The sequence below is a fragment of the Saprolegnia diclina genome (genome assembly GCF_000281045.1).
Source record: "Saprolegnia diclina VS20 unplaced genomic scaffold supercont1.33, whole genome shotgun sequence".
Lineage (NCBI taxonomy): Eukaryota > Oomycota > Saprolegniomycetes > Saprolegniales > Saprolegniaceae > Saprolegnia > Saprolegnia diclina.
Window position 1 is genome coordinate 205,337 of NW_008246100.1, and position 16,991 is coordinate 222,327.

The 16,991-nt window shown below is 58.9% G+C and overlaps 9 protein-coding genes across 9 annotated transcripts in view; 5 read left to right on the plus strand and 4 right to left on the minus strand.

The window, feature by feature from the left end:
* The first annotated feature begins 465 nt into the window (after positions 1–465).
* On the plus strand, positions 466–1,227 carry SDRG_10014 (hypothetical protein). The gene has a single exon (XM_008615985.1). The coding sequence runs from the start codon at positions 517–519 to the stop codon at positions 1,042–1,044; it is 528 nt and encodes a 175-aa protein (XP_008614207.1). The 5' UTR covers positions 466–516; the 3' UTR covers positions 1,045–1,227.
* Positions 1,228–1,495: 268 nt separating this feature from the next.
* SDRG_10015 (hypothetical protein) lies at positions 1,496–2,893 on the plus strand (the record flags this gene model as incomplete). Its single annotated transcript, XM_008615986.1, has 1 exon — positions 1,496–2,893. One exon carries the CDS (start codon positions 1,496–1,498, stop codon positions 2,837–2,839), a length of 1,344 nt encoding a protein of 447 aa, XP_008614208.1. The 3' UTR covers positions 2,840–2,893.
* Position 2,894: 1 nt separating this feature from the next.
* SDRG_10016 (carboxymethylenebutenolidase) lies at positions 2,895–3,656 on the minus strand (the record flags this gene model as incomplete). The annotated part of the gene is made up of 1 exon (XM_008615987.1): positions 2,895–3,656. One exon carries the CDS (start codon positions 3,654–3,656, stop codon positions 2,895–2,897), a length of 762 nt encoding a protein of 253 aa, XP_008614209.1.
* A 185-nt stretch (positions 3,657–3,841) lies between these two features.
* SDRG_10017 (hypothetical protein) lies at positions 3,842–7,978 on the minus strand. Its single transcript, XM_008615988.1, has 16 exons — positions 7,596–7,978; positions 7,496–7,544; positions 7,337–7,448; positions 7,210–7,288; positions 7,069–7,155; positions 6,951–7,017; positions 6,687–6,906; positions 6,164–6,641; positions 5,939–6,115; positions 5,701–5,897; positions 5,514–5,655; positions 5,330–5,467; positions 5,164–5,282; positions 4,941–5,113; positions 4,811–4,896; positions 3,842–4,763 (listed from the first exon to the last, which is right to left on the minus strand). The coding sequence occupies exons 1-16, from the start codon at positions 7,914–7,916 to the stop codon at positions 3,900–3,902; spliced, it is 3,309 nt and encodes a 1,102-aa protein (XP_008614210.1). The 5' UTR covers positions 7,917–7,978; the 3' UTR covers positions 3,842–3,899.
* An 890-nt stretch (positions 7,979–8,868) lies between these two features.
* SDRG_10018 (hypothetical protein) lies at positions 8,869–10,198 on the plus strand. The gene is made up of 4 exons (XM_008615989.1): positions 8,869–9,114; positions 9,158–9,693; positions 9,737–9,874; positions 9,936–10,198. Exons 1-4 carry the CDS (start codon positions 8,907–8,909, stop codon positions 10,113–10,115), a joined length of 1,062 nt encoding a protein of 353 aa, XP_008614211.1. The 5' UTR covers positions 8,869–8,906; the 3' UTR covers positions 10,116–10,198.
* Positions 10,199–10,454: 256 nt separating this feature from the next.
* On the plus strand, positions 10,455–11,467 carry SDRG_10019 (hypothetical protein). Its single transcript, XM_008615990.1, has 3 exons — positions 10,455–10,949; positions 10,992–11,045; positions 11,092–11,467. The coding sequence occupies exons 1-3, from the start codon at positions 10,467–10,469 to the stop codon at positions 11,428–11,430; spliced, it is 876 nt and encodes a 291-aa protein (XP_008614212.1). The 5' UTR covers positions 10,455–10,466; the 3' UTR covers positions 11,431–11,467.
* Positions 11,468–11,472: 5 nt separating this feature from the next.
* Positions 11,473–14,002, minus strand: SDRG_10020 (hypothetical protein; the record flags this gene model as incomplete). Its single annotated transcript, XM_008615991.1, has 11 exons — positions 11,473–12,092; positions 12,137–12,227; positions 12,274–12,498; positions 12,543–12,645; positions 12,698–12,788; positions 12,832–13,089; positions 13,135–13,162; positions 13,207–13,272; positions 13,318–13,380; positions 13,426–13,550; positions 13,600–14,002. 11 exons carry the CDS (start codon positions 14,000–14,002, stop codon positions 11,473–11,475), a joined length of 2,073 nt encoding a protein of 690 aa, XP_008614213.1.
* A 1,668-nt stretch (positions 14,003–15,670) lies between these two features.
* Positions 15,671–16,465, plus strand: SDRG_10021 (hypothetical protein). The gene has a single exon (XM_008615992.1). It carries the CDS (start codon positions 15,734–15,736, stop codon positions 16,370–16,372), a length of 639 nt encoding a protein of 212 aa, XP_008614214.1. The 5' UTR covers positions 15,671–15,733; the 3' UTR covers positions 16,373–16,465.
* Positions 16,466–16,931: 466 nt separating this feature from the next.
* SDRG_10022 (hypothetical protein) overlaps positions 16,932–16,991 on the minus strand; it is a gene marked incomplete at both ends in the record, with an annotated part of 1,711 nt that continues 1,651 nt past the window's right edge. Inside the window, one exon of the mRNA XM_008615993.1 lies at positions 16,932–16,961. Within this exon, the coding sequence (XP_008614215.1) occupies positions 16,932–16,961 (30 nt within the window). The remainder of the gene's footprint in view (positions 16,962–16,991) is intronic.

The window sequence follows — 16,991 nt, forward strand, 5'->3', positions numbered from 1 at the left end:
TGCCATGACGCGCAGGGCATCATCGTCCAGAGGTGCTGCTGCAAAATACTAGTAGAACGGTGACGAGGTCGTCGTCAAGCGGACAGAGTAGCGTCGTCATGGGGAAGTCGAGGTGTGTAGGACGAAATGAACCAAGTACGAATTCGCTGGGATGAGCTGTCTCGACCACCAACGAGCCACAAGAACCGTCCACTTCATATCGGGCCCGAAGATCACAAGTGGTGCCATGTGCTTGCGCGATCAACTAAGATCTTGATCTTCACATCTTCTCAGCGACGTTGAAGTTGCCAAGGCGCTGGCGTTGCGCCGAATGCTCTGCGGCGCCCATGCGAACGTTCGTGAAGAGCCAGTGAACATCCGGATAACATATCCGGCGTTTGCAACATTCACTTGACCAGCACTCTCAAGGGCGATGGTATAGAGTCGGCAAGTGTAGAGCGGCCGTAGACCATCACTCGTAGAAGGGCGGCCACTGAATCGAGCCAGTGGACGTTGACATCTCGATCACTTTTCAAAATGCCCACCACAAGCAACACGAGTAGCAGCTGCCTCTTCCGGAAGCTCCAGCGCATGCTGAGCCAAGAGAGCGACCGCGTCGTCGCATGGAGCGACTGCGGCAAGCACTTTAGCGTCGGCGACTTGCCGCGCTTCGAGGCCAGCCTCTTGCCCACGTACTTTCGCCTCCGGACGCTCGGCGAGTTTCGCGCGCTTCTGTGTCAGCACGGCTTTACTTGCAGCGACGACACGAAGTTTCACCACAGCGACTTTTCCCGCGACTGCCCCGCGCCTCTTGCGCCCAAGAAGCGAGCGACCGGCAAGGTCCTCTCCAAGACCACAAAGACCCGCCACCACCCCTACAGTGCGCCGACGACGACAACGTTCCGAGGCGGCGACGACCTTTGGTCGGCGCTGGCCGCTGTCTGTCTGCAAACACCCGAAACGAGCACGAGCTCGACGAACCCGCTCTTCCAGAAGCACACCAGCTTTGAGACGCAGCCCGACGCATGGCAATTGCTCAACGGCCATTCGGTGGTGTGCGTCTAAGGCGACGCCACCGTCTTGCTTGTAGTCTGTCCCGTACTGTCTTATGTCTCGATTTGAGAACCCTGCTATTTAACACGAGATTTCCCGTCTATCGACTAGCAGTGTGAACCCATTCGGAGTAGGATCGTGTGAGAAGAGTGCAAGCACTTTGCGTAAGCCACAGTAATTAACACTTGTGCTGCATTCTATGGATAATGCCACGTTGGATTCAACCGGATCAATAAGATTAATGCTACCGCTGGAAGCGAGCTGCCGTAGCTTCTCCAAGCTTTACCAAGACGATGCACCCTTGGCTGCACTGATGGTGGTGGCAGTTTTGGCAAGTCGTCGAAACGCGAATGTTGGTCAGAGCGCCTTTTGGCCAATCACATGTGCCTCCGTCGGACCATCATTCTGTCGGCCGCCACAACGAAGTTATCCGGATGGAGCCGGATACCATGCCAGGGCTGGCATGCTGCCATTGCCAGACTTCCTGCGGATGGCGGGCAGCAACATTGCGAGCGGCTTCGTGCGCAAGCTGTACTTGCTCCTGGACCACGAGAGCTCCGAGATCATTGCGTGGAGCGAAGATGGCACCAAGTTCTCGATCCTCGACCGCGAGCAGCTCGATGCGACCGTCCTGCCCAAGTACTTTCGCGGAAAGCTGGCGGCCTTCCACCAGCAACTGCTGGACCATGGCTTCCACTGGGAGAGCGAGGCGAACGACGTCGAGACGTACACGCATGCGAGCTTTGTGCGAGGCGTGCCGGGCCTCCTCGACATGATTGTGCGCACGCCGCAGCCCAAGTGCAAGACGTTCCCAAAGATCAAGAAGGCCAAGAAGGAGCGCCGGAAGCAGCTCGAGCCGTACGCGAAAAAGGCGCCGCCGCCGCCGTCGAGCCTCCAGGTCGAGCCTGGCAGCCACGAAGAGCTCGTGTGGAAGGCGATCAACCACTTTATGTACTCGACCGACAAGAGCCCGCTCTTTGCGTCGGCCGCCAACGCGACGCTCCTCGAGACGCCGGGCTTTACGCCATCGATGGTGCAGCTCGCGCCTGACCCGATCCCGCCCGTCGTCAAGGGCGTCAACCCTCTCTTCCAGCACGCCAAGATGCCCAACCCACTCTTCCAAACCGCTCCAAAGAACCCCCTTTTCGACACGGCGCCAGCGAAAAACCCTCTTTTCGAAAAGGTGCCGAGCAGCAACCCCCTTTTCGACAAGACGCCAAGTACAAACCCCCTTTTTCAGACCTCGTCGCCGTCCCAGAACCCCCTTTTCCAAAAGACAGTGTCATCATCGAGCAATCCGCTCTTCCAGAAGACAACAAGCTCGACGAGCTCCGCCAGCAGCAGCAGCAGCCCGGCCGCGACCAACCCGCTCTTCGCCGCCAGCCCGCTCTTTGGCGCGCCCAAGCCAGCGCCCTCGTCGCTGTTTGCGGCGCCGTCGCTCTTCCAGACGCCTGCGACCGCCGCACCGAGTAACGAGTGGCAGCACCTGGTGTCCTCGTCGGTCGACCGCTTCATGCAGAGCACGGATAAGTTCTCATCGGCCGAAGACACGTTCAAGTTTATCATGGAAGAGCGGTCGCGCATCGCGACCGAGAAGGAAAAGCTAGAGGCGGCGCCCGATGAGCTCTTCCCGAGCCTCGGGACGGCCCCGGACGCGCTTCTGACGTTCCTCATGGGCTCGTCCGTCGACTTGCTTCAGCGCAGCGTCGACACGTTCGAGCACCACCTCACGCAGCTCGACATGAGCGACTCGCACGACGACGACGACGACGAAGACTTCGGGCTCGTGGACGACGAGACGTCGTAGTATCGGTAATGTAGTTCAAGTAGTACAATAGAACGCCTTTTCATGGATTCACAAGTTACAAGGACGAGGTCTTGTGGAGCCGGCGGCGAAAGAGGTCGAAGATCATGCCGTAGACAAGGCTCGTGAGCTGCGCGTCGAAGCGGTCGCCTTCGTCGCGCATGAACGCATGCGGGCCGTTGACCTCGTGCCAAGTAAAGTCCTTGGCCGCCGCGTTGAGCTTGTCGTAAATGTGCGTGCGACCGGCCTGCGGTACGTGCGGGTCCTGGCGCCCAAACACAAACATGAGCTCGCCAGTGATGAGCGCGAGGCGCGCCGGGTCCATGCTGTGCGTGCCGGGCGTCGACGGAATGACCTGCGTGTGGAGGTCCGTCGCGTACATGCACGCCGTCGCGAGCACTTCGGGCTGCTGCGCCGCGCGGAAGGCCAAGTGACCGCCGAGGCAAAAGCCCATCGAGCCAAACGCGCCGCTGCACCACGGCTGCGTCTTGGCCCACGCGATCGCCGCGGCATTGTCGCTGTCGTACGCGGTCACAGGCTTGGCGCTCTTGTCCGCGTTGCCCTTGTCCTTGCCAACGTCGTCGTATGCGAGGACCGTGCCAATCGGGTTGAGCTCGTGGAACACTTCCTGCACGAGCACGACGTAGCCATGGCCCGCGACGTACCGCGCGGTGCGCTCGATGGGCCCCGTCTGCTGGAAGATTTCGGAGAAGAGGAGGATCGTCGGGTACCGCGCCGACGCGTCCGTCGGGCGGTGGACATACGTCCGCATGACGCCCGTCGGCGTCGGCAGGTCCACGTGTTCGCTCAAGATCATCATCGTGCCAGTTGTCAAATGGGCGATGGCCAGGAACCGCCGACGTTGATTGGCCAATATTGCGATCTTTCAGGGTCGTACAAATCTGAACGACCCCATGTCGCGACGTCGACACCACTCTACACAGCCCACCCTCTCAAGACTCAAACGACTACTACTCACGACTATGTGTAAGATGCCCTTCGCGATCCACTGTACCAAAACGCTGTTTACATTCTGCATGTCAAAACGCATGCCACATCGACACTAGGCGGGGGTCGTACGACGGGCGCGGAACCGCCGCTGGAGCGTGTTGGCGACGCGGTGCATGGCGGCTTGGTTGATCAAGACGAAGATCTTATCGTCGGCGTGAACGACCACATGGGCGTACGGTGCCGTGTAGACATAGTCTTTTTGCGCGCCATTCCGGTGCGACGGCGCGCGCAAGAGACCAATCGGAAGCGCGACTGCGTGTCGCGTCGCCGCCGTCATCCGGTGGAAGAGGTCGCCGTACGTGAGGTGGAGGCGGCGCCATTGCTTCGGGACGTCGTAGAGCATAAAGACGTTCTTGCCCTCGAGCACGTGCTGGATGAACACGTTGATGCTCGGGTTGAAGAAGCTCTGGATCAAGAGCTCGTCGGCCACGTAGCCCGGGAAGAGCGTGCCGCACATGAAGCGCTCCTGGAAGAACGTGTCGTTGTCTTCCATGTGGAAGCGGTGCATGAGCATCGCCATCTGCTTGTTGGCCAGCGGGTCCTCGGCGTCCGACGCCGCCATTTGGCACTCGTGGTAGTTGCCGGTGAAGGCGTTCCGGAGCACGTGGAGGCCGTCGCGGGCGTCCATGACGCGGTCCTGAAACCAGTGCGGCAGGCGCAGCAGCGTCGACGGCGGCGGCGAGACCGAGAGCATCGACGACCGGTCGGGCTGCGAGAGCCGCGCGGGGGCGTCCAGCATCGGCAGAGCCGCCAGCGAGAGGTGGCGGTCCGAGTGGAACGACGTGCTGCGGTGGAGTGGGTCGAGGAACTTGTTGAAGTGTTCGTCCTTGAGCTCGATGATGGAAAATACGTTCGAGTCGCGGATCGCCGCGTCGATCAAAATCGCATTAAAGATGGCTTTCGAGTCGTCGTTGTTCTAGTGGACAATATGTACAACCGTCAACCACCAATGAAAACACCTACCCCTTCCGAGCCCTGGTCGAGCACAACGATGGCCGACGCGTTGTAGACGCCGGCGCGCACAAGGGTGCTGTGCTTTTGCGGCGAGCCTACAAAGCATACTGAGCGTCCTCGTCCTCCTCGCTTGTTGGACCTTGAACGTGGTAGACGTCGCCAAAGACACTGAGCTGCGCCCACGCGCTGCTAGTAAAGGTCGCAGGGTCCACGATCACGACGGGGACGGGCCCCGTCACATGGTCCTTGCGCAGCGGCCGCAAAAAGTTGACGAGCCGCGACATCGAGTGCCCGCCCGAGAGCGACACACCGCTACGTACATGCATGTGTGAGTGACAACGCATAGACGAGGCAAGCGATACCTGCAGATGATGATGTGGTTGCCGGCGTGGACGAGGTCGGCGGGCGGACTGGGCGGCGCGTCGAGCATCTCGAGTCGGTCAATGTACGACCGTACACTCTTGGGAATCGACTTCTCGACCTAACCACACATGAGCCCGGTCGTATTCAACAACAAGCAAGACGCACGTTGTGCCGGGCCCGCTCGGCGCGCGCCACGAGGTTGGGACGCGCGCGCAAAAGCGCGGCCATCGAGTGACTTCGAAAGAGGTTGCCGACCGCCGAGTAGCGCACGAGGTCCTTCATCGAGTCGGCAATGACATAGACCTGCGCAAAGCCACTAAGATCTTGGCCGACATATGCGATACGCGACCTTGGACGACGGCTGAATGCGCTCTGTGTGGCCAGGGTTACAGTGCACGACTTGGTGGTGCTCGATCGCGATCAGGAGGACTTGACCCTGCGTCTCGTCAAAGATGGCGACCGTGACGTCCGTAAACGTCATGCCATGGTACCTACGACACGCTTATAGGAGCACACGATCGTCTTCTGGGATGTACCGTGCGTCGAGGTAGATGGCATAGATCTCTTTGCCCGCGCCTGTGACGTACTCGTCCGCCCAGAGCGGGAGCGGCTCGTCGCCGTCGTTGGCGATCTTGCTGTCAAAGGACCCGATCAAATTCGAGATGAGCGTCGAGAGGCCCTTGCAACGACAGCTCAGGCCCATCAACCCGAGCTTGATCTCGTCCGAGCACACCTATGTGCACGTTAGAGTCTTATCTCGGCGCTGGCGCTCACCAGATGGTCGCTCTTGATGCCCGTGGCTTCTAGCAGCACGCGGTTCTCCGAGTTGACAAGCATCGCAAACAGCTGTGTATGTTGGCCCTTGTGGTTGGAGACCGAGAGGACGCGGAGAACGTTCGCAGCATCTTCCTGATTAGCGTTGGTCGCGTACTTGTTGGGGATGAAGAACACCTACGCAGAGCGTCCGTCGTACGCTTCTCAACAAATAGGGCGACGCACCGCGAGCGCGTCGTGTACTTTGGCCCGGTTGAGGTCGACTTCCTCGAGCGGCGAGCCCGCGAGCATGGTCACCTTGCCGTGGTACTGCGGGTGGCTGCGGATGTACTCTTGCAGCGTGTTCTGCACCTCGCGCTCCATGTCTTCATCTTGAAATTCCATGAGCACGACAACGTGTGCTTGCTGGTGGAACAGCTGCGGCCGACGCAGTCGCGCCTTGGGTGTCGACGTCGTCGTCGAGGACGAGAAGAGCGCTTCGTGGTCCGGGTGGAAGAATTCGCGGATGAAGTCCATGACCTGGACGGCCGACGGGTTGCCCGTGACGACGACGTGCTGGACGTTGCGGCGCAGTGTGTACTTGGTGCGGCCCATGCGCTGGTCTTCGTAGATGGCGACGAGCCGCGCCGTCTCTTGTGCAAACGTGTAGATACCAGTCACGATGAAGAAGAGCACCGAGACACGGCCGCAGACGGTCTTGGGTCTACGATGCACATTGTATATGACATTCTCGACCACGAGAACGTACGTAAAGTCGCCATAGCCCACGGTCGAGACGGTCACCAGCATAAAGTAGAAGGACGTAAAGAGACTCATGGCTTCCGTGCAGAGCCCAGCGTCGTAGCCGGCCGTGTTATTACTCGGGACGAGGTCGCCGGCGCGGGTCGGACACATGTAGACGTGGAAGAAGTACGAGTCCGTGCCCGGGATCTCGCCGAGGCGCTCGAGCGAGTAGAGCACGGCGGCGGCTACAAAACACATAGTTGTACCGATACACTAGACCTTTAGCTACCAAAGAAGACGAGGCAGCCGGCCTTGATCATAAAGCCCACGAGCTGCGCGTGGAACGACTTGTAGCTCTAGAAGCAAGCCAGCAGGACGTCGACGGAGGGAGAGAGTGGGAAACGCACCTCGAAGAGATGCTGCACAACGTAGTAGATGATGTACGCCCGAAGAAAGGCGAGGTCGAGCCACGAGTAGCGCTCCTTGCCCGTCGTCTGGTCGGATATCAGAATCTGGTACTACAGGACAAAACCAGATCGCAGACGCACCGGCGTCGTCGCCAGCGAGAAATGCGACGCGATCGAGAGCAGATCAAAGAGGTTGGAGAGGCGGACGACGTGGTAGAACCTAAACGGCGACGTGTCGGGACCTCATGTGGGAATTTGAGATGCGTACTTGTGCTTGGCGCCGAGCCAGCGAAGGACGTAGTTGAACGCGCAGAGACCCATGAGGAGCGACTCGATCGTCCACGTGGCCGGGTCGAGGCTGAGCGCACCGGCGCGGGCAACTACGTTCTTATCAGTATCCTGGCCTGTATATCGACCGATGGCCTACTCCAGGACATGCACGAGTAGAGCGACGCAACGAATTGCACGCCGTGGGCCTATAGACAGCTCGTGAGCGAGGCGAATCCGGGCAGTATGGCGTCGGGTACGAGCGAGAGGGCGAACGACGAGTCCCAGAACGACCGCATCTTCTCAATGTGCTTGTTCTGCGCAAGGTCAAGCCACTCGAAGAGCACGGACGCGCCAAAGATGGGCGTCTGGATGAGCAGCCATAGCTTCACTTGCTGCCAAATGAGGTACCACGAAGCAGTGTAGCAGTTCTTGTTGGTGTCGAGGAGCGCGCACGCCTTCTCGGCGATCAAGGGCGCGACCACGGACGCTGTCGAGTTCATGAAGCTGTCCCAGTCTGGCACGAACGTGTCGTTGACCCAGGAAGCGTTCTTGAAGCGTGAAGAGACCTGCTCGAGCATGCTGGCGGCTTCCGGCCCTCGAGTCCCGATGCCAGATGCATTAGCCTACGGTACCCTTCGCCCAATCAGCGCATGGCTTATGTTCGCCGCCTGCGATTGGCTGTTTCCGTGGAACCGAAGTTGCGCTTTTGTGTCTTGTTTGAAGTATACCCATTCGAAGTTGCACCAGATGGCATCAAATTAATCCTGTCGCATTGAATAGAAAGCTGCTGCGTTCGATAGAATTATCCAGTCAAGTATTGTTGCATCGCAAAATAATTTCGAGTCGGACGCACACGCGAGACGCTTCGAATCGAAGCACACGCCCACGTGATCGCTGGTGGACGCAACTGGAAGTTAGAAACACCCAACTTTTCGATTGGGCTGCACCGTTGGCAGCTTTGGTTGCTCCGACGCCAATGTACTGGAGCTCTCGTACAAATGCAGTCGTCAAATCGTCACTACCGCATATCTAGTATGATCTCTACAGTGCGTGAATCGCTCACCGCGTTCTTTTTCTGGTACTGAGACGACGTGAAAAGATACCAGATCCAGATTCTGAAGCTGAGCGCATCTAGGACAACTGGATCAGCTCACTGGGTCACTTGGACGTTGTCGATGTATCGCGAATTCTCTTTGCGACCACACCACTTGCGTGAAAAGTGAGAGACTCGAGCGATCCCAGTGCGATCGTCCAACGCCGTCACGGTCACTGTCTCGTATACACTCCGGGATACACTCGTGGCAGGTTGTGGGATCGGCATGGACGAGGGGTGTGGACAATGTCGTCGTGCAGTCCACGGCGGGTCCCTGGGATGTCCACGGACGCCGGTATCTTTCCTGAGGTTGCGTGGGGGCATCCGGTCCTAGTTGTAGGTCAAGTTGAAGTGTGGAGGTGCACTTTCGCGACTAATTAGGCTCCAAAGCGCCTGTGATAAGGATCATTCGAAAATCTGGCTTCGAAAAAATCTTTGGCATTTTTGGAATTGCCCCGTGGCCCGGAAGCGAAGCATGTTGACGGAAGTGGTTGATGTCAAGAAGTTCCACGACTATGGCTTCGAGTGCATGGGCCTCTTTGCCAAGGAAGACCTGCCCAAGGGCACGCTCATCTGGTACTCGCAGGACATTGACGTCGTCGACATCTACACCAAGGCCGAGATCCTCGCGCACCCGCAGAAGGACACGCTCATCACATACTCGTACATGCGCGGCGACGACAGTACGATCGAAGGCCATGGCCTACGGCTAATGCCTCCGTGTAGAGTTTGGCTCGACGCTCAACCCGTCGTCCGACTCGAGCTGGTATTTCAACCACTCGTGCGACCCCACGACGTGGTACGAAGGCGACGAGCGCATCACGACGTGCCGCGACGTCAAGAAGGGCGAGCAGCTGACGTACGACTACGCGTGCACCGAGACCGAGTCGTCGATGCACTACGGCTTGCAGTGCCTCTGTGGCATGGCGGCGTGCCGTGGTGTGCTCACGTTCTCCGAGTGGCGCTCGCGCAAGTTCATCAAGAAGAACCGCGACCACTTGAACGACCACGTGTGGAAGAAACACTCGGAGAACAGTTGGTATGACCCACGCGCCGAGGTGCGCAACAAGTCGGGCGAGGCCATGGGGCTCTTTGCGCGCCTCCACAAGGATGCGGTGATCAAGAAGGGCGAGATCATCTGCGTCTTCTCTGGCAAGATCGTGCACCGCGACCACATCTTGGAGCCGGGCGCTGTCTCGAAGCGCGACTTCGAGATGTCGTTGCAGGTGGCGCCGACGCTGTGGCAGATTCCGTCGTGGAAGGTACGGGTGCATTTTGCGATCCGATGCCTAAAGCATCGCGTAGGAGAGCGGTGAGAAGTGCGACACTAGCGACTACATCAACCACTCGTGCGACCCGTCGTGCGGCATGAAGGACTCGGTCACGGTGCACGCCATCCGCGACATCTACCCTGGTGACGAGATCACGATCGACTACGCCATGGTACATTGCACCGTCCTTATCCTCATTGTCCGGCACTGGATTCAACACTTCTTTTGCGTAGGTCAACGACGGGAGCATGGAGCAAGACAGCGACAACTTTGACTGCCAGTGTGGCAGTGCCAGCTGCCGCGGGCGCATCACGTCAACGGACTGGCGTCTGCCCGAGGTCTGCAGCCGCCTCGGCGAACACTTTTCGCCCTTCGTCAAGGAGCTTGTGCTGCGTGCCCAGACGACGCCTTAGGAGGTGCTAACTCGACTGGTGTAACAAGCACCTCAGTTCTGACGTGTACAACACACTTGGGTGCACGCGCACGTTGTGGCCTGCTTGCTGTCGACAGCCCACAATCTGATCGGCGAGCTGGTCCAGGGACAGAGGTCAGGCAGCTGCATCGCATGCATGTTCCACCCAGCTACGCTTGTGGTGATCAGCATGCTACGCCGCGGTCGTGGAGGTTCATGCAGTCGGATGCAGCGAAGATCGCAATTGCGCGATCTTTGACGATGCCGAAAATAATATTGCATTCGGCATTTTGGAGCTCTCGGCTTCTGGATTGGCCAAAAATTCAGGCGGCTGGCCAATCGAAGTGGCGGGATGGGCATATCCAAGAAGAAGCGAGAGAAGATGCAAGACGTCTGCGACTGGTCGATGGCCGTGCCCGTCGCCCGTGGCCGCCTCACACCCATGGAGCCTCTAGCCATGAAGGGTGATCCCGGCTTTGGGAGGCTCATGCTGGACTTGTCCCTGCCCGTGCCACCACCGCGGTGCGCCGTTGGCGCCCGGCAAGCGACCTCGGGCGTGAAGAAGGAAGAGAAGTTGCCAAGCGCAGGGCCTCTCGTTGTTTCGCCGAGTCAAGTCCCAAAGCGCCCATACCCCGAAGAGGCGTACGCTACCAACGTGCGCAACGTCCGGCGCGCGTTTGACCGGCGCTGCTCCGTCGAAAGTCCCAGCAAATCGTCTGCCACCCCGCCGGCTTGGCCGCGGCAGCGTCTGCAGGCAGCGCCTTCGCTGGAGCCCGAGTTGATGAACGCCTTTGTCAAGCTCGAGACCCGGCCACTGCAAGACGCAGCGCCACGGGTTGACTCAACGCGTAGGATGCATACTGATGTTGTGTTGCAGGTCGCCACCGCAAGCGTCTATAGCCGCGCCGCGCCGCGTGCATCGTGGCCCGCGGTACATTCGACGAGCCATACGAGCGATCTCCTTATCCACTGTGTAGCTTCCAGAGTTTGTCGCTCCGATACCGAACTTTGTACCAGTCGTTGCTTCAACGTCTGCCGCCGCACCAGCGGCGCCGACCATCCCGCCAGAGCTTGCAGCACCGACAGTAAACCCGGCGCACCTGGACGATACGGAAGTGCGGTCGCCATTGGAGTCCATGGACGAAGACGCCAATGAAGTCGCTCTGGACGACGATGAGAGCGGTGTTCGACCGATGCCACAAATGCAGGACGAGTACGACGACGGTGCACCCTACGGCGGTGGGTTTGCGTTGACCGCCGGCAACGTCGTCGGCGAGGTGGGCGAGATGTATTCGCAAGACGGATACAAGTTGTAGCTTCAACGATACACTTTGAATATACTTGGCCCTTCAAGACCCTTAGATCTCGGCGCTGCCGGTGCAAACCTCTTCGAAGAGCCGGAGGATCATGAGCGGGTTGCCGTTCGTAGCCTGAAGGCGCGGGCTCGTGCTCAGGAGCTGCGCCAACTCGGCCGGCGTCAGACTCGTCTCGGGCTCGGCCAGCTGCAGGCGCGCGTACTGATTGCTGTCCATAGGCTGACTGTTGAGCTTGGCAAAGAGGTTGGCGGCGTCCAATGGCGAGAGCGGCGGCACGTCGTACGTCGTCCGCGGATAGCGTGCGGCGTCAACGTGAGGCATCTCAAACGACGTTTGAGCCGTGAGCACAATGCGCAGCGACCGGTGCGACTGCAAGAGGTACTCGATGGCCATTTCGAACCGCTTGCGGAGCGCGTCCGGCGCCGAGAGCAGATCGCAGTCGTCCACGACGACGAACGCCGGCCAGTCCGAGATCTCGTCGGCCGCGTTGAGCTTTTGCAGCAGCACATGCGCGACCCGCGCTGCGTACGCTTCGTCGTCTTGATTCGGTGCGCTCTGGACCTCCTTTTGAAGCTCGCCGATCGAGGCCATGCGCACGCGGTGCCAGCCACGCTGGCGAACGTCCATGTAGCGTGCGATCGCGATCGCCATCTCCGTCTTGCCTACGGTCTTCGTCGTCAAGAGAAGATCAAGCAGTTCAAAGTACCAATGCCATGGGCGCCTGTCAGCGTCACGACACGGTTCGTCTCGAGCAAGACAAAGACGTTGTACATGTCCAAGTTGCGAAAGCCAAAGTTCTACAATACTTCGACATAACAAATAACCGATTTCACACAGGTCTACCGTGCACGTGGTTTCGAGCATCGTCGGGTACATGAGTGACGTGGTTGGCGTCAAGACCGAATCGTCTTGCGTCGGGGCTTCCATCCACTGCGACGCACACCGCATATCGTCCTCGAGGCTTAGCGACGACGACGACAACGAGTGGGGCTGCCGCTTTTCCTTGGGCGGGAAAATAGGCACTTCGTGGTCGCCGTCGGCCGGCAGCAAGATGAATTTGCGGGCGACCTAGTCGTCCTAAGTACCACTCGTTGGTTTCTAGCGAGTGGCACCTCGGAGGGGTTGGCCGTGCTATGCAGCACCGCTACCGCGCGTTGGCCCACATCGAAAGCTTCTTGGACGGTGCGCCCCGAGGCAATCGAGCCGTAAAAGTGGCTAAGTGCACAGACATCCTCGCTCAGCGTTGCAGGGCTGTCAACTGCCGTACCGCGTAAAGGCGATCGCGGCCTTGTCTTCGAGCTCGGACGCGGGCTGCGTCGCGATGACATGCTTGACGCCGCGCGCCAAGAACGCCGCCGCTACGTAGAAATAAGATCGCAATCAGATCACGATGGAAGGTACCAATGTTGGCCGACGCGCATGACGAGAGGAAGACGAGCCGCAGCGCCATCTTGTCGGGCAGCAGCTCCATGATCTCGGCGGGGCTCACGGGCACGGCGGGCCCCGGCATCGCGCCTTCCATGTACAGCCACTGGTCGTTGCCGTGGCCCGTAAAGTGCAGAATGGTCACCGACGCACTCCACTCGCGGAACGACTGCTTGGTCGCCAGCCGTGTGTAGACGTGGATGGGCTTGTGGACCGCGTGGACTTGGGCAGCGCCTACATGGCCATGCGTCTTGCTACACATGCTCCAAGTCGCCGTACCTTCCGAGTCTTCTGTGAGCGACTTTTGCTACGAAGAGCGCATCAGCATCGAGAGTGAGTTCGAGGACGTACGAATTTGTCGAGGGCCTTCTTGAGGACATCCCGCACCGAGTGGTATTCGGTGCGAAAGTCGAGCTCCTACACCCATGGTCTTACCGTTGTCCATCGCAGTTTTGGAGGTACCGAGAGCGGCGACGGCGTGCCCGTCGCATCGAGTTCGACCAACGGCGACGCAAAGAGAATGCCCTGGTCGAGATACGTAAGGCCACCAAGCTGTGTATAAGGACGTACAATGCTCGAGTCGTCTTCGGACCGGTCTTCCACGCGGTAGGCCACAAGCGGCTTCTTGTCCTTGTCCGCCAAGAACACAATCATGTCCCGCTCGTGGAGCTGCACGAGGTCATCCGACCGTCGCCCTAGACATATGCTTGCTAATGGTATCGGCAATCGCGGTAGCGCACGTACGCAGGCGCTTGCCGTTGAGCGTGACCGGGTTGTTGCTAAAGTTGGCGATGCGCAGGCTCATGCTGCCGTCGGCCGCGAGGTCCGCCGAGAAGGTGCACATGAAGCGGCTCAGGCGGTGGTACGTGGCATTGTCTGTAAAGATGCTGCGGAAGTCGGCGCGCAAGAGCGCGGCAAAGTTGTTGTAGTCGCGCGAGACGTCAATGATGCCCAGCCCGAGCGAGTACATTTCGTAGACCTGCTCGGCAGAGAGCGCGCAGTCAGGGCTTAGCACCAGCCGCAGCGCGCACGGCTGGCGCTCGAGGTCGAACGAATCGTGCCGAATGCGCTTCCGCGCGGGCAGCGCCAGGGTGCTCGGCGGCCGCTTCTCGGGCTCGCGCGGACTCGGGGTCGGGGTGCCTGGCATCCTGAGGCCTGAGGAGGTAATATTTGCCAATGCGAGCGTGTGATTGGCCAAAAAGCCGACCCGCAAACGACATTGCAAGTTTGTATGCCCGACGGCAAACTACAGGTATCCCGTGGCTGCGCCAATCACGGCGTTGCTCGCAGTGTGGAAAAGATTGTCCTACGTACGACCCGATGGTATAGTCTAGCGCAGGAAGCATCGCCAACGTTCTGCCTCAACTCGTCGATGCAGCGAGTTTGAGAGTGGGTTTCAGATTGAGTTTTGTTGGTGAAAAAGGCGGCAAAGATCGTGCCTCTTCAAGATCGCCATGCCCTCGACCGACCTCGAGTCCAGTGGGACGTTGACCGTCTCCTGGTTCCTTATCTGTACACGTGCAGAGACCAAGGGCTTTCGAACGATTGCGAGGAAGACACTGGTCTCGCCACGGGTCGGTGGCTGTCGGCGCTGCTCCAAACGACGGCTGCGTTCGACAAACGAGCGCCAAGACTGAAGAATGATTCTGTACCGAGACAATCAAGTTGGCGGAGCTCACGACATGATTCTGAGCAGCGACAATCGAGAAGCTCAAATTAGCTCTCAGAAAGCACTTCTCAAGTCAAGTCATGTCATCATCACCATTTCACATCGCAGAACGACGAGTGATTCCCATGGCCCTGTCAAGGCGAGTGCAGCATAGCGGCGAACAAAGCGTAGTGCTTGGCTATGCAAGTCACGCACCCACCCGTGGACACTGCACGATCGCTGTGCGTTGCGTCGACTGGCAGCAGAGTTGGACGCTGAGTCGCAGCTACACATTTTCTGGGTGGCGGGAGCCCTGGCGAGCGTCCACTGACGCCACCAACACTGGTTGCAGATGGCTTCGAGGTCGAGCTGTCGAGTCGACGGCGACCGAACTTCCTGCAGCCACTCCGTTTGCTGGGTCAAAATTCTGTCACGTTGGCGCACCCAGAAGCGGCCCCGTGGCGCCCCAAAAATCTGTTCCGATCCCTGTCAAGTCGACGCGATCGGGTCGCGCGAGAACGACCGCCCGCCTGCGACATACACCTGGTTCAACAAACTGTCCGACGCTTCAACGCGCCACTGGACACGGCGCGTCAACGGACTCGCTGTGTATCTGGAGCCATCGTAGATCTGCATAACAGCCTCGCTCGACGCTTGCGCGCTGTTACAAAGAGCCTCATCCTCGCCAGCCTGTGTTATAACAGTGCTATGAAACGCCTCCTGTACCGACGGCGGCGTGTTGTCGCACGAAGACACACATGCGCGGTGTGAAAAACACGCGCGGAAGTATGCTCCGACAGAATGGACTCGAAAGCCTATACGACGACGCTTATCCTCTTCCGTTGTGGTCGACTTGATCAGAGTCGCCTCTGCCGACGTCCTCGTCGTCACTGCCACTGCGTTCTGTGCAGTGACTTGATCTTTGTATGCGCTGCTGGACGCAGGCGATGTGTGTGGATTGCAGCTAGTAGCTAGCCAATCAAAAGAGAGCGCGTCGACAATGTACGCGTTGAAAAACGGACTATTGTACGCATATTCAACTAGTGAAATGTATGAATATGTTTATTATCTCTGTATTCGCATAGCAATAGCAGCGGTTTCGTGGCGCACATAGCGTGGGATGTTATAACTCTTGGGACAAGATTCGATTCTTCGCTGGCCAGTGCTCGCGTGATGTGCTAGGAAACTTGAAGCGTCGGCCCATTTCTCTATTTCCACCCAATTCCCAAGATGGCATGGCTGACAGGCGGCGCGCCCGCCCCGGCCTCGGCCCCGCGCTGCTCATGGCGCAAGTCCTCCACCACCAACAAGAAGCCAGCATCGACACTCAAGACGTCGGTGCCACCGCCACCCAAGACGCTCGGCTCGACTACCGACCGCTACTCGATGCTGTCGCGGGCTGAAGAGCTCACGTACCACATCCACCAAGCAGAGAAGCTCGAGGAGCTCTACCAGTACGCAACCGACGCCTCTACGGCCATCGTGCCAGCGCGTCGCGTGGTCGCAGTCCCGACCGAGTCGGGCTCGGCCTTCCACATTTTCAACAGCAGCGCCAAGAGTAGCAGCGCCAAGACGACCATGATGAGTTGCGAGTACGATGCAGACGCATACCGCCCGACATTCGCCTCCGAGCCGTCTCGCCCGACGTTCGCGGCCGAGCACTACCGTCCGACCTTTGCGTCCGAACCCCGGCCAACGTTCCACGAAGGCCATGGCAGCTTGCAGGCGCGCCAGTCGCTGCCAACCGAGATGCGCTTGCCGCAGCCGTTCGTCCTCTACGACGAGCTCACGGCGTCCACATACAGCACGCCGTCCGCGGCCACCGACTACAGCCTCGAAGACAGCTATGCGTCCGAGTTTGAGTTCTAGTTTTTCTTATTGTCCTCCGCTAGCAGTAGCCCACGTAGTATTTATTAGGTTTAGCATGTATATAACGTCAACTTAGCTGGTAGTGTTTTCTCATCATGTTCGTTCAACTACACGTCGCCATATTTCGAGGCCTGCCATCGGCGCGTCAGGCCACGCAACGCCTTCTACCGCCCAGTGCTTCCATGTTACGTGCGGCGCGTGTCTGTTCCCAGGCCTAGAATACAGGACGTTATAACCGTTGACCCTCGTCAAGAGGATCGCGCTTACTCTACAGACAAGATGCAACTTTGGCCACTGTACTGCGACGACGGATTGCAGCGGTCCAAGGGTGCGTAACATGGTGGTACTGGTATGGGTCGCGAAGCGATGGCCCGCTCTGCGATCGCAACACGAAGCGTTCGAACTTCTATAGCCACCATTAGTACGAGCTCAATAGATAGTATAAGCTATGACTAATCTTGCTTTCGGATGGTTCTTCGACCCTAACCCGCAACCGCCAAACATGTTTGTGGCAATTGTAACAATACGAAAGCTCGAGTGCAATATAATTGAAGCCGAATTAGTTGGAAAGTTGTGCCTGCTTGGCCATCTGCGCAAACTCACCTTCTTCGTTGGCGAG

Excerpts from the sequence above, each read along its gene's own strand:
- SDRG_10014 (XM_008615985.1), top strand. The coding sequence starts at position 517 with ATGCCCACCACAAGCAACACGAGTAGCAGCTGCCTCTTCCGGAAGCTC.
- SDRG_10017 (XM_008615988.1), bottom strand. The coding sequence starts at position 7,916 with ATGCTCGAGCAGGTCTCTTCACGCTTCAAGAACGCTTCCTGGGTCAAC. Across the intron at positions 6,907-6,950 it reads CGGCTGCCTCGTCTTCTTTG|CCGCCGCCGTGCTCTACTCG; the intron begins GTAGCTAAAGGT and ends TGTGTTTTGTAG. Across the intron at positions 5,656-5,700 it reads GCCATCTACCTCGACGCACG|GTACCATGGCATGACGTTTA; the intron begins GTACATCCCAGA and ends AGCGTGTCGTAG.
- SDRG_10018 (XM_008615989.1), top strand. The coding sequence starts at position 8,907 with ATGTTGACGGAAGTGGTTGATGTCAAGAAGTTCCACGACTATGGCTTC. Across the intron at positions 9,694-9,736 it reads GGCAGATTCCGTCGTGGAAG|GAGAGCGGTGAGAAGTGCGA; the intron begins GTACGGGTGCAT and ends AGCATCGCGTAG. Across the intron at positions 9,875-9,935 it reads TCACGATCGACTACGCCATG|GTCAACGACGGGAGCATGGA; the intron begins GTACATTGCACC and ends TCTTTTGCGTAG.
- SDRG_10019 (XM_008615990.1), top strand. The coding sequence starts at position 10,467 with ATGGGCATATCCAAGAAGAAGCGAGAGAAGATGCAAGACGTCTGCGAC. Across the intron at positions 10,950-10,991 it reads TGCAAGACGCAGCGCCACGG|GTCGCCACCGCAAGCGTCTA; the intron begins GTTGACTCAACG and ends GTTGTGTTGCAG. Across the intron at positions 11,046-11,091 it reads CGCGTGCATCGTGGCCCGCG|CTTCCAGAGTTTGTCGCTCC; the intron begins GTACATTCGACG and ends TCCACTGTGTAG.
- SDRG_10021 (XM_008615992.1), top strand. The coding sequence starts at position 15,734 with ATGGCATGGCTGACAGGCGGCGCGCCCGCCCCGGCCTCGGCCCCGCGC.